Source organism: Battus philenor, unplaced genomic scaffold (genome assembly GCF_028537555.1).
Source record: "Battus philenor isolate CCGP_79_NKW_IND1 unplaced genomic scaffold, ilBatPhil1.0.hap1 SCAF_3, whole genome shotgun sequence".
NCBI lineage: Eukaryota > Metazoa > Arthropoda > Insecta > Lepidoptera > Papilionidae > Battus > Battus philenor.
Genome location: NW_027181693.1, coordinates 14,527,694 through 14,541,454, shown reverse-complemented (window position 1 = coordinate 14,541,454; position 13,761 = coordinate 14,527,694). Strand labels below are relative to the sequence as shown.

Here is a 13,761-nt window from a genome sequence, read left to right as displayed (position 1 = left end):
GGTTTTGAATAATAAAAACGTATTCATAAATATCAAATATTTATTGCACAAAAACAAAAAAGAGAATGTAAAGAAATAAATTAGATATCCTCACTGGTCTTTGCCTTTTTTGCTACATTTTTCTCGCTTTCACCTGTAGGCCGTTTAGAAAAAAAACATGTCCAAGGAGGTTTGTTTCTTCCTCCCTCTCAGAATATTCCGGAAATGAGTTAGGCAAGTGTTATTAAAAAGGTCAGATGCACGACCTGTTGCAAATTTTTCTGGGTGTTTTTTTTCCACGAACTGTGAAACTCTCTCCCACATTCCTAAGATCTCCCTTATCTCACTTGTAGAAATAACCTCCTCCTCTGACTCCTCAAAACCAATTTCTTGCATAACCTCAGTATGCTGCTGTGACTGTAACTCTTGTATCTCCTCAGTCGTCAGTTCCTGGGTGTGCTCCTCGATGAGCTCGTTCACGTCTCTCTCTTCCACCTCTAGACCCATAGATTTCCCCAGAGATACATTCTCCTCCTCTACTGAAACACCGGGTTCCAATTCTTCATAACACAACTACACAACTTATCACAGCAGAAGCACGCGATCGTGATGGCGCGACAGCGTGTTACTACCGAACCGAACTCGTATCTCGAATTTCGCTCGTAACTCAAAGCAAAAAATCACTTGCTCGTCAGCTCGTATCTCGAAAAACTCGTATGTTGGGGCACTCGTATGTCGAGGTACCACTGTACTTCCCGTATTGACTATCAACGTACTAGGTTGTACATGGGGTAATTGGAAATAGGTAGTAAAATCTCTAAGGGGTGGATGTATGAATCATTAGTCAGCAAAAAGCTCTACACCTGTTTTTAATCATCTTGTATAAAGATAGGTTTTTGATACTCTATAAAAATGCGACAGGCTTACATTGTTATTATTACGTAATTGATATTTTAAAAAAAAATTAGATAGAGTGTAAAATACATTAATTGACAGCGAATGGGATATATATTCACTTTACCCGTTTTATCGCATACAATATAGCATATATACTATAGGTATGCTATCTCAGCATAAAGCTATAGCATAAACGCTATAACGAACTTGTAGCATTTATTGTGTCCGTCCACGCGATGATTTGATTTTGATTCACCCTCGTTGAGAATGCAGGTCCCGGGGGCGGGGGCGTAACAAGTGTCGGGGCACATGTGCCCTCGGCACCGGCATCGCTCGCCCATTCAGTATCCGTTCATTGACGACGCGCGTCGGTTTGCTGTGGGACGTGCCGCGGAATTGCGTGGGCGGGAATACGTTTTCGCGCGTCATTCGAACATTTCTGTAAAAGCCGCTGCAGCGGTAAACGGTTATTGTAAAAATATGCGCATGATTTAATTTACAAAATGGGTGAACAAACATTTAATATAACGGACGATAATATAGAACAGCATATTGTAACATTGTTCGAAAAATTAGAGTGTATGCGTAAAGATGCCAATGCGGATGGACTGTCGGGTAAAGTGCCCGCGAGGTTGGAAGTGCGGACTTTGTCTTTGTGGAAGGCTGTGATAGCGGAATGTGCGGCATCTTTCCTATACGTGTTTATTGTGTGCGGAGCGGCTGGCGGCGCTGGAGTAGGCGCGTCCGCTTCAGCTGTGCTACTCGCTACCGCTCTCGCTTCCGGTTGTGCCATAGCCACTATCACATTGTGTTTCGCCAATATATCTGGTAAGAGATTAAGGTTCATTTGTGCAGATTATATCCATTGAGGCTGGTGTTTTTGTAACATTTGTAAAATAAATATATGTTAAATTATTCTCTTACAATAGCCATACTTTACCTTAAGGTATACAGAATTTAAATAAGAAGTAAAGGTTCAAAAGGGTGGATGTGTAAATTATTTGTTAGCAAAGCTTTTACAAAAAAGAACGCTCTAAATAATGTGACATTAATTTATTTTTTCTATAAGATTGCGGCAGGCCAATCACTTCTGACAGTAGTACTGCGGAGACAGATAGTGAACAATAATTAATATAAATACATAGCAATCAAAATTTTTAAAACTGTTTCTTTTACTCTATTATTGTTACGTTATTTATTAATTTTTGAAACCATTGATTTTCGAATAAAGTAAGATTTTTTTGATTTGTTAAGATTGATTTCGATAAGCTAAACATTCACCCTTGAAAAGCATGTACAACCAACCAACCTGTATAGAAATCAATAAATCATAATTGGTAGTATAGAGCAACATCTATTAAGAAATATGGTTATAAATACAATTGATAAATATAGGTTGCTAAATCAAATAATAAAGTTTAACAATATACTTGTAATATTATTAAGAATGCATCTGATTAATGACATGTAAATGTTTACCAAAAAAAAGTAAAAAAAACCTGATACACGTTTTAATGCCAATGGTTGCTTAAAGACCAGGATCCGTTTAAAAACCTGATACAAGTACTTACACGTACGTTTGCCCGTTCTTTATATAATTTGTAAACCCGTTATTCGCGACGATATCGCAGCTGTGTGCTTGAAGAGGATATCGTTCAACCCCGGCTTCGGCGTAAAAAAGAAAACAAAAAACGAAGGCAGCTAACGTACGGCCACGTGCAGTTGTCGTATTAATAATTCCATCTCGAATTTTTCTTTAGCTTTCTTTTTCAATCGTTGTTTTTATTATACATATTATACAGAGAGATTGGTGATAAATGTAATAGTTTTAAAGAAGTAAACTTATCGGTCATTTACTGTCAATTTATATATTTTACACCCCATCTAAAAAGAATGTTTTCAGAAATAATAAATGGCAAATTGATAATAAAGCAAGAAAAAGCGTTTTCAAAATTCAGATTCTTCTTTTTATTCGTGCACTCTAGTCAGAGTTGTCGTGGTCATGCCTCAATGCCTCTCCCCCTTCTCGCTATGCGTCGCATCGGCTCGGTGTTTGACGAAATAGGAGCATTCATTAATGGAGTTATTAGTTGCAGTTTTGATGAGGTTTGTGCATCTTATGCGTCCACGAGATAGCATGTCTTCAACTTGGCCTTGCATCTAAATTCGGATTACTACACATTAATCTTAATTATTGTTTATTATCTGTTCCTACATATTTGTTACTGCCGGATGTTATTTACCTATCACATTTCAACAAAAAATATTAATATTTAAAAAAAAAAATTAACAAAGTGACATTTGCGAATTTCGCAAGTGGCAGGGCGAAGAGGGCGCTTAGCCTAAAGTGTCTTAAGACTAACTTCGATGGTTCCTTTGGGAGTCTTGATCGATCTGTACTACAATTTCACCGGATTGGCCATATTTCAGTGATAAGACATTTTTGCTGTTGAAAGCGCTGTACATTCACCATATATCAAAAATCATAAAATATCTATACAAAAATTCCGATTTAATACATTATAAATCATATTTTTTTTCGTTAGTAATATTTGCGTAATATTAGCAATACAAGCGTTAATATTTTTTTTTTATTTTGATGCAAGATATATAGTTTTGTAACGGATCATGTAATCATATTGAGTGAAATTGAATCGGCGGCAATAACCTTGTAATTTGTAATTTAGCTCCAGTTGCTCAAGGGTTGCGGTCGAGTCGGATGAGTTACGAACAGACTCGCAACACGCAGATGTTTTTAATTATCTGATTTTTAACAAGCTCGGAACATCATGCGATGGCGCGCCGACTGCCCGCTTTTTATTAATACTAGCAGATCGCTTTTTTTTTCATTCTATATTATTTTAACTCAAATGACTAGTATTCAAGGTGTACTACGATTCAATCAGGATCTACATTATTTTAAAATTATGAATCGTTTAATTCCAGTAAATTTGTTAATTTTTATTTTAGTATTAAATTACTCAAGAATTGTAAAGCGTACAATCTTTTTTACAAGCTCTGGTTACAGATTACAACATATAAATTATTAGATTATTATAAAGTATCGAGTTTTTTTTCATTCTATATTATTGTAACTCAAAAGACTAGTATTCAAGGTGTACAACGTTTGAATCAGGATCTACATTATTTTAAAATTATGAATCGTTTAATTCTAGTAAATTTGTTAATTTTTATTTTAGTATTAAATTACTCTAGAATTGTAAAGCGTACAATCTTTTTTACAAGTTCTGGTTACAGATTACAAAATATAAATTATTAGATTATTATAAAGTATCGATTTTTTTTTCATTCTATATTATTGTAACTCAAAAGACTAGTATTCAAGGTGTACAACGTTTGAATCAGGATCTACATTATTTTAAAATTATGAATCGTTTAATTCTAGTAAATTTGTTAATTTTTATTTTAGTATTAAATTACTCTAGAATTGTAAAGCGTACAATCTTTTTTACAAGTTCTGGTTACAGATTACAAAATATAAATTATTAGATTATTATAAAGTACGCAATTTGTTAGTAATATTACATCTGTAGCAATCTGTACATTTTAGAATTTTAGTTATGCTGATAAAATATGAGTTTTATTTTAATAAAACTTATTAATTATACCATCACTGTAAAAAAGTCATTCATTATTGATACATTAAAGAAATATTTTATAACAAAACCCTAATTTTCAAATATTTCGATTTACGAACGTTCATCATTATGGCGATAGGTTAGCGCAATTTACGCAAAACATAAAATGTAATACTTTTTGCACAGTTAGATATATTTTGAGCTTATTCAAATATAGTTTAATAATTATATAAATAGGATGAGTATTTATAAGATATACAGCACGTGTGCACCCTTCACCCTTTAACCCCACATCATAACTGCGAAGGCGCCATTTTGAGCCGGGAACAATGACATTTTAAATTGTGTCATAATATCCGTGATACAGATCCGCGTCGCGTTCGACTCAACAATCGAGACCTAATTTGGGCTTTGGGTTAATGTTCGCGACTTGTTATAAATCTTTAAAAGTTCAGAGCCGTCCGGTCGCCCTAATTTTCACTAATGGCTGAACATGGAGCGTCCCTATTTAAAGATCGCACTAATGTGGCCTGAAGTTTCGATCGATGCCCGCGTTAATGAGCTTTTGTAATTCCTTTCGAGATTGCTTTTCATTTATTTTTCTATTCATTGTTTCGATTTCAATTCGTCGATGCAGTTTTTATCTGTACTGCGAAAGTAGGTCGTGGTATTTTTTGATGGAGTTTTTGATTAATTTCTTTAGTGCGAAAGATATATATCTAAATCAGTTTATAAGTTAATAATATTTTCACGGTTTCTTAGTTTTTTAAATATACATGATTATATGATTGTTTCTTGCCTTAAAACCTTATAAAAGGTGTATTAAGCTCATTTTTAATGTACTAACGTATGACCTATCAATTAATCTTTGTTCTATCCAAAAACAATGTTATCAGAAATAATAAATTACATGATAATATTATAGTAAGAAAAATAGTTTTCAAAATCCGTATTTTTCCTTGCAGACTACACCTATACCGTCAGAAGTTGGCCAGAAAAATTAATTATTGTAATATTTCAAATTGATCACTTTATACAGGTGGTTGAAAATTGACGATAAAGACATAAAGTTTTTTGCTGACAAATAGAATTTACATTCACCCGTTTAAAGATTTTAAGCCTACGACTAATCAACGTGTATAACTGATTCTCTTTTCTTTGAGACGGCCTTTAAACAGAAAGTCCATCAATTATTTATGTTCCGTTCTCTTTCCTTGTTGAAAAATTCAGCTACGTCAAGAAAATCTGGCCTTTGTAAACTTTTGGAAGTTTTTAAATTCTCTTTTGATTTGTAACTAGGAGTTCCGTTGCGCCGGTCCACGGGGCGAATACTAAAATTTCATCTGCACGACATTTGTTATTCCGGCCGTTTCTTATCCGCCGCCATTATAGCTTGCTGTTACCTGTTTTTGCGTAATGTATTGAGGGTCGAAGTGAACAAAGGACGCTGAGCTCTCTGCCTAATACGAATTTTTATGCCTGTTATATTTCCTAGTATGATAAAATTGGTTATTGGTTTTGTATTATTTCTATCAGCGGTTTCCTTCGTGAGGGCGAGGTTAGGTTGCAACCTATGTGATTTTTCGTCATAATAATAATTTTCTCACGTTGATTTCTTTCACTGGCGATGATAAAACTGGAATAAAAACAAAAATGAATTACGCTCCGTATAAACTGTAGGTATAAATTAATATTTTATCTTTATGTAAGCTCATCTCTACCTCGTTACGACCAATGAGGAAGTTCTCCATTTTCTGCAATTTTCATTTGTTTAGCGAATGTAATACAGGTTATCACAACTATTCTGTAATGACACTGATCAAAATATCACGACGATGCCTTAAATTAAGTGGAGGCTACATTGTTTGCAATTTATATACGTATTATATTTAAAACTAACTGTGCCCGCGACTATGTCCTGGTGTTGTTTAACAAAAAAAATATTTAGTACAAAGTTTAAATATTTTTTGGTTTAAGAATTTTTCTAAAATAAAAGTAGGCTAGGTTACTCTTTATTACTTCAGCTATCTGCCATCATAATTCCTATCAAAATGCATTTCAGAGATTAACCAGAAAGAACAAACAGACAGACAGATTAAAAAAAAATTGGTATATGTACCGCATGTATATTCATATTCATGCAATAAAAGAAGTTATTTTAATATTAGAAACGGACGATTTTATTTATTTGTATAGATAATAAATTAATAACAATTGTAATAACAATCTTATTCACAGTCTTTAACATTACACACGGAAATGTTGTTTTTTTTTAATAGCGAGCTTTAATAATATAAATGTACAGTCTTATACGTAACCGACAGGAGATAAAACTATGACAGACTCTGGGTTGCAGAAAACCTATTGATTCTAAGAAGATGTTTACACTTAAATGCTATTTTTACAATCATAGTGTTGTGTGAACTCTAGAAGCCTCTATTCTCTCGTTGCTCCTTCCTACGCGCTAAGAATATATCGATCGCGGAGTAATACACCTGCTAGGTACTGCGGTTAAAATATTTGAAACACTTTCTATATTAATAATTTATTTAAGGAATTATTATAAAACAAATGGTTACATTTTCATTAATATTTTGATTGGTGGTAGGACAGCGTAAGTATAGCTCTCTTTAAATCGCATTCGATTGCAGTAGGCATTAGCAATTGTAAAGATGTGTTTATATGCTACCATTTTTTTATATCTTCAATTAACAATTTATTTATTTATTTATTTTTGACAACCGTTTCAAACTAAGTGTATGTGTACTTTAAATTAGATACATACATTTCTAATATGCGTTACATTTTAAATAATAATTTATTTGCTAAATTTTATTATATTTAATACAAATTTCATCATCAAGTTCAGTGTATAAGTACAATGTACAGTAATAAGTGTGTAAAGTCAGCACTATGAAAGAAAAAATATCTCTTAGGTAATAAAAATAGATTTTATTTTCTATGTACGAAGGGAAAATTGAGAAAAAAATATGCTTTTATAATTATATGTATGACAGTAGTTACCTTTTTATGCCAAGTAACATATTTTAAAAAGTTTTTTAAACACAACAAACAAATAACAAATTACCTTTTGGTTAAATAACACTGAAATGGTACGAATTTATTGTTTATGCAAAATTCACTTTTACATTTCATGTACGAATGAAATATGACAAGAAATAATTAATTTGCGTTTCCGTTTTAAATACTATTTCTCTGTAACGTTGAAAATTAATGTTGCGAGTATAAATTTTATACACGCGGTTTAATAACAATACTCGTTTTGTATTTAACTTTAATAATTATATGTTTTTTAGTAAAAGTAGCTTAGTGTTTAAATGTCATGTGTTAAAAGTATTCTTGGTCAGTTCAATCATTGATAAATACACGTTTTGTGTGATAATTTACCATATTTTTTTACCAGTTAGTTTCGGGCAGCACAGGACCGGTCATCTTGGCGATGTTTCGGGAAGCCTATGACTTGCAGTGAGCGTCTATCGACTGATATGATGATCATGATAATAGATAAATATCGTGAGAATTCTGGTACACGAATACCTGTAGACTCCCACTCTATTGCGCGTTTAAGACCGTATGTCTCAACAGAACATTTATGTAATAATTACGAAAGGATTAACCAATAGTTTTATAGCCTTTATTATTGTGATATAGATTATAAAAAAATGATAGAATGAATGTGTAATAATATTTTACTATCAAGTTCGTACGCAAGCAACTTGATTCAGAATACGTAAACATTTTAAGAGTGAACGTCAAATAGATATATGATATTAATTTTAGATTTTTAATTTTTTTTTTAACAATTGGGGACCTCTCGTTTCCCTATCTTGTGTGGGACAGGGACTTTTAATTTTTTATTAATATATTCACACACTTCTATTTATTTTCATTCTCTTCTTTCATATTATCACTCTTTCTTCTTCATTCTTTCTACAGTTTTCCCAGTCTTTCACTTCCATTCTGTTATCCTTACATCCATCCTCAGCCACTACATGCTAGTTCTAGTTTACAATTTTATTTAATTTATTATTTATTACATTTTCGCACCATTTTATTTATTACCCATTTTTATTTCACAAATTAATTAATTCTTTTACCATTTTTACTATTTTGGTGCTTTCTTTACAATATAATTTCTAGCAGATTTTTAAATATTGTTAGTTAATAATATATATATTTTTATATAATTTATTATTTACTATATAGTAGGTAATAGGTATAAAAGATTTAAAGGGGTGAATGTATAGCATATTTGGCTTTTCTCCTTTGTATTTCCAATCACCCTGAAATATGTAATGTTAATTTATTTTTCTATTATAATGGGACAACCTGATATAATCTGGCAGTTCAAAGTCTGCAGGTATAGATAGGAAACAAAAATTAATTTTAATATGTAGCTAATTGTATACTACGTGTGCTGCTACGCCACCAATTGAAAAAATTGAAGAAAGACATATTAACTTTATTTTGAGTCATTTTGATTTTGATCTTGTTCATTTCGAAAAAAATGTGACATTGCAGCGTTTCGTTTCAAAAATTTCTTGTTTTTCCATCTGGTGCGCAAACGAATAATTCAGCAGGTTCTCCGACGTGTGAACAGGCCACGTAGAGCTGGCCATGTGAGAAGCATGGATTCTCCAAATTGAATGCACACACTTTGCAACGTTCTTGTGCTTTTGTTGATCGTCATTGCGAAAGCGTGTTGCACCGAGAGTTGCAAACGTTTGAATTCGAATGACATATCTGTCGGGAGCATTGGGGTACATGGCAACAGTACGTCTTCAACTTTGAATTTCAAACCAAATTAATGCGTCGATAAAGTTTTTCATCATTTTCTTGACTGATTTATTTTTCGAAAAAGAATGACGAGTACGTCAATTTTCAAGATATATTAATGTATACATTTTTTTATCATTTATGAATATGATATATATGTTCTGCAAGGGTGGATAGGAAACAATAATTAGTTTTAATATGAAATGAAAATGGAACTTACGTCAATTGTTATTTCTAAAACCATTGAGTTTTGGATAGTGTATTTTTGATAGGTTGGTTAGATATCCTTTTAAAGTTTTTACATTTAATTTAAATTTCCTAATTTTACAACGCGACCAGTTATTATCTTTTGCATAACTTCTTTGTTGGTCAAATACGTAAAAATTATTCACCCATATGCTCCTTTTAAAAACATCGTTTTGTAAATAAAACGTTGAAATTTGTATTATGTTATATAATTTATGACTTTGTTTAATTTATCGTGGATGTTGTTCGGTCCGAAAATCCGCATTGTCGCATTTCGCAGCACTTGTACGTGCTGATGTCTCGCACGGGACGTCGACGTTGGCGCGTTAACACTTTTTCGTTCATTTCTTTCTTTTCCGAGTGCTTCTAGTATAGCTACGTGATTAAAAATTCAAAGTACAGCCAACAGATTAAGCAGAAACATTTTTTTAAACTATTGTCTCTGCGGATTATTATAACTTTCTTAATTATCTGTGGAACATATTTGATGATTATATTAGAAAATTTACATCTTTGTTCCTGAACTTGGAGATTATTTTATTTGATTTTCGTTAGTTGGCCTAATACAATTAATGATTATTTTAACTAAAATTAAATTCGAAATTGTGGTAGAATTAAAAAAAAAATTGATCCATATTCTGTGTTGCGAAAACTTAATTCTGTACCATTATATGTTGCCGATGATAACTTATGGACTTGAGACGTAAGAAGACCTAAGAAGGTACAAGACCACTCAGAGAGCAATAGAGAGCTATGCTCGTAACTTCCCTGCGAGATCGATTCAGAAATGAGGCGATCCGCAGAAGATCCCAGGTCATTGACTGACCTTGAACAAATGGTCGTCTCGTCGCGTCGTAGGCAGGACCCGACTTAGTCAGGGTCGCGAAAAGTTGTTGGATGCGGGCACCGTAGGAGCAGTCACCGTGGTGATTATCGAAGGAGGCTTACGCCTTGCCTTGTTTTTCTTGCTGTGATATAAACAAAACTTCTTTGAAAAGTAACCTTTTTGGATAAAAATAAAATCGATCAAAAATTTTTATTTATCTTGCGAATCCTCTTTTGTTTACGAATCCGCAGTAGATACGCAGAATCTCAGTTAATAAAGGTGAATTCTGTAAAAATTACATGTGTATTATTTGTATATTGTGAAAATACTTTCATCATTTATTACCTGTCTCTACTAAATTTGTCATAAATTATAGAATTCACGCTAATGACAGATAAACTTTTTTGACAGTACCAACTTTACAAAACGTTGTAATAGCATAGTTGTAGCAGAGAGAGAAATAGTTTGGTTTGTAAAGTAATTGGGGAATTATGTCGGAGAAATAGCCTTGGTAGTTTTTTTTTACGATGACGTCAGCAACTCTGACGTCACTTATATAAATTCAGTGATTGATCTTCCACCAATAAAACATAGTTTCTGATAATTTCATATAATAATAACAGTGGTTCAAGCTACAACTCTCTCTTTATGCCGACGGTAAATATCGGTTACATCAGGTATTTATGAAATATTTATACAATTTTCGTGAAAACAAGGCTTTACCAAAGTATAAATAATGGTGATTGCTTGTAGAATTTCAGCTAAAATCTTTAAAGATTTTATATCTATTTCCAATCATCTGTATAAAGTAACCACTCTGAAATATGTTATATATTTTTTCTATTGGATTATGACAGGCCAATAACAACTGGCAGTACAACATTTAATAATAATAAATTAGTTGTAACATTTAGTTATTTATTATTTCTGAAACAAATGTTTGAATAATGACATACTCTAATCGACAGAAAACTAGTTGTACATCTCTCATACCTTTACAGCTCTTACATCTATAAAGAAGAATCTTGAATGTTGATAGTTTTTGATTTTGTTAATAATTGTCACGTAATTTATACAAAGGCAGTGGCTACATTTATAGTGTGCGATAAATATTTTTCTGAAAGCCAGTCTATCGACGACCTCGAATGTGAAGTAAATATGTTTTTAAGGCTCTGGTTATGTGAATAACTTCATTCCTCTTTGAATACATTCACACTTACATTCGTATGGTGTGTTTCTCTGCGCGAGCTCGTTTTGTCCGCGTCACCCTTAAGAGTCCATGTTTAAAAAAACACTAAGAGTGTAAGTTGTTGAAAAAACTCGTCTGATATGATATTCCGTTGTAACGTAGTGATTTTTAAAGATTTGTTTCAGAAATATGGCGTCAAACATGTTATTTTAGATGTATAACCTTCAGTTTATCTTACAATGTAAAATTAATATAATCTCGTGAAATAAATCTTTAAAGCATGGATGCGTAGCCCGCCGGTCGAATACTGGTGGCCCGCCGACAGCAAAGATAATACTCTCGTACATTCAAAAATATTGAATTCTATTCCAGAATAAAACCAAAAAAAAAAATAATTACCTATACTTCTGGCGGCCGGCCCGCCATCAGTTCATACCATGCCCGAGTGGCCCCTAGTCTTAATAAGCCTGTGCAATCATGCTTTAAAGGGATGAAAGTATAGATCAGCATTGCCAATCATCCTGTATAAATTTATCAGTTTGAAATATGTTATATGTTGTTTATATTTCTATTGAAATGCGTCGGGCTTGTAATGTTTGGCAATATTAACTCTACAGGGACAGATAGTTAACAAGAAATCATTTTAGTATGTAGTAATCCGAATTTTGTTAATACGTTCTGTGGCTACCTGCTTTAATGTAATTATTTCTAAAACAATTGATTTTTTTAGGGCGTACTATACATTGATTGACAGAACATGAGCTGAACATGAGCATATTCACACCTTTAAAGTTTTTTTTTTAATTTCAATCATCCTCTATATGGTAACATTTCAATGCGTTTAAAATATTACATAGATTTCAATTTTAAAGTTATACGGAATGAACTCTTATAAAATGTAATTATCTTTATAATTTATCAGTGTAATTCACCATGTGGGCTCTTTATGGGTTGTTGCTTTGAATATTTTTTTTTCACCATTTTTTTAAATTTCGATTTCTTTCGAACTCTTCATATATAGTTGATGAATTGTTATGTTATGTTTTCTAAGTATAGTATGCGCCTGTCGGTAATAAACTAACGACCTATCTAGATATTGTGAAAGATTTTTATAGTATTAATGTCATTGTAAACAGGTGCCCACGTGAATCCTGCTGTTTCTGCGGCGCTGTGCGTACGACGGCGTGTGTCGCCGCTGCGTGCCGCACTGTACGTCGCCGCACAATGCGGTGGCGGCATTGCTGGCGCAGCCGCTATCTACGGGTAAGCTAAGCTACATTTATGTTTATATGAATCAGAATTTATCTATGCGATCACTTGATTATTTTGTATTTAAGTTAAGTTATATAGTATATTGATCTATAATATTTTATTTTTTATATATATTTATGTATTTAATATTTATTTATACATTACAGTTATAATATTTGTGTATTGAGAAGAATTGGTTATAGATTAATAAATTTTAAAATAAAAAAGACATTTTTTATTATAAGTCTTCGCTTTCGACTATGCCAATTTGATTTTTTTTTTCAGGATTTAATGAATATAATCAATTATGTTATATTTTTTGTGTAAGCTATCACACGTAATATTTATCGACTCCATTGAACCATATGGCCATTAATCGCACACTCTCTCAGGTATATGTTGCCTTGCCAGGATTCTTTTCATTTTATTTTATCGGACTTACACCAAATTGAACACGTAATATTTGGATGGATGCCCTGAATGGTTTGTACATTCGAGTAGAAATAAATGTTTGTTGAAGAAACAAAATATAATAGTAACTTGGATGTTTATTTAAAATCTCGTATGATGTGATATAACTCGTCTGTACTTACAATGTTTAATGTTTGGTGTTTTATTAAATCTACTTCTACTGTTCGCATAAAACACAATTACTTTTTTGGCTTTTTTTGTTGTAAATTATTAGTGCTATGCTATAACTATAAACCATATTGAAAAAAAAGCGGCACATATTTCAGCGTATTACATTAAAAATATTCCACGTTTAAAATGTATAACGTTCGCTGCAATGCAAGCGTAGCGTGAAATGAAAAAAAAGTACATAATTTGCTATGAAATTAAGTCCTTTGGCAACTTAAATTTAATTAGGCTCCGAACATTTTTTATCTGTAATTGTATTATTTGGCTAATTCCTTGAGGACAAATTGGAAACTGTCGTGGTGAAATACAACGCTAGAATTAATTGAATTCCTTTTCAT

At 32.3% G+C, this 13,761-nt stretch overlaps 1 protein-coding gene across 1 annotated transcript; it reads left to right on the top strand.

The window, feature by feature from the left end:
* Positions 1-1,379: 1,379 nt before the first annotated feature.
* LOC137926738 (neurogenic protein big brain-like) lies at positions 1,380-12,800 on the top strand. Its single transcript, XM_068770425.1, has 2 exons — positions 1,380-1,704; positions 12,670-12,800. Exons 1-2 carry the CDS (start codon positions 1,380-1,382, stop codon positions 12,798-12,800), a joined length of 456 nt encoding a protein of 151 aa, XP_068626526.1.
* The last annotated feature ends 961 nt before the right edge of the window (positions 12,801-13,761 follow it).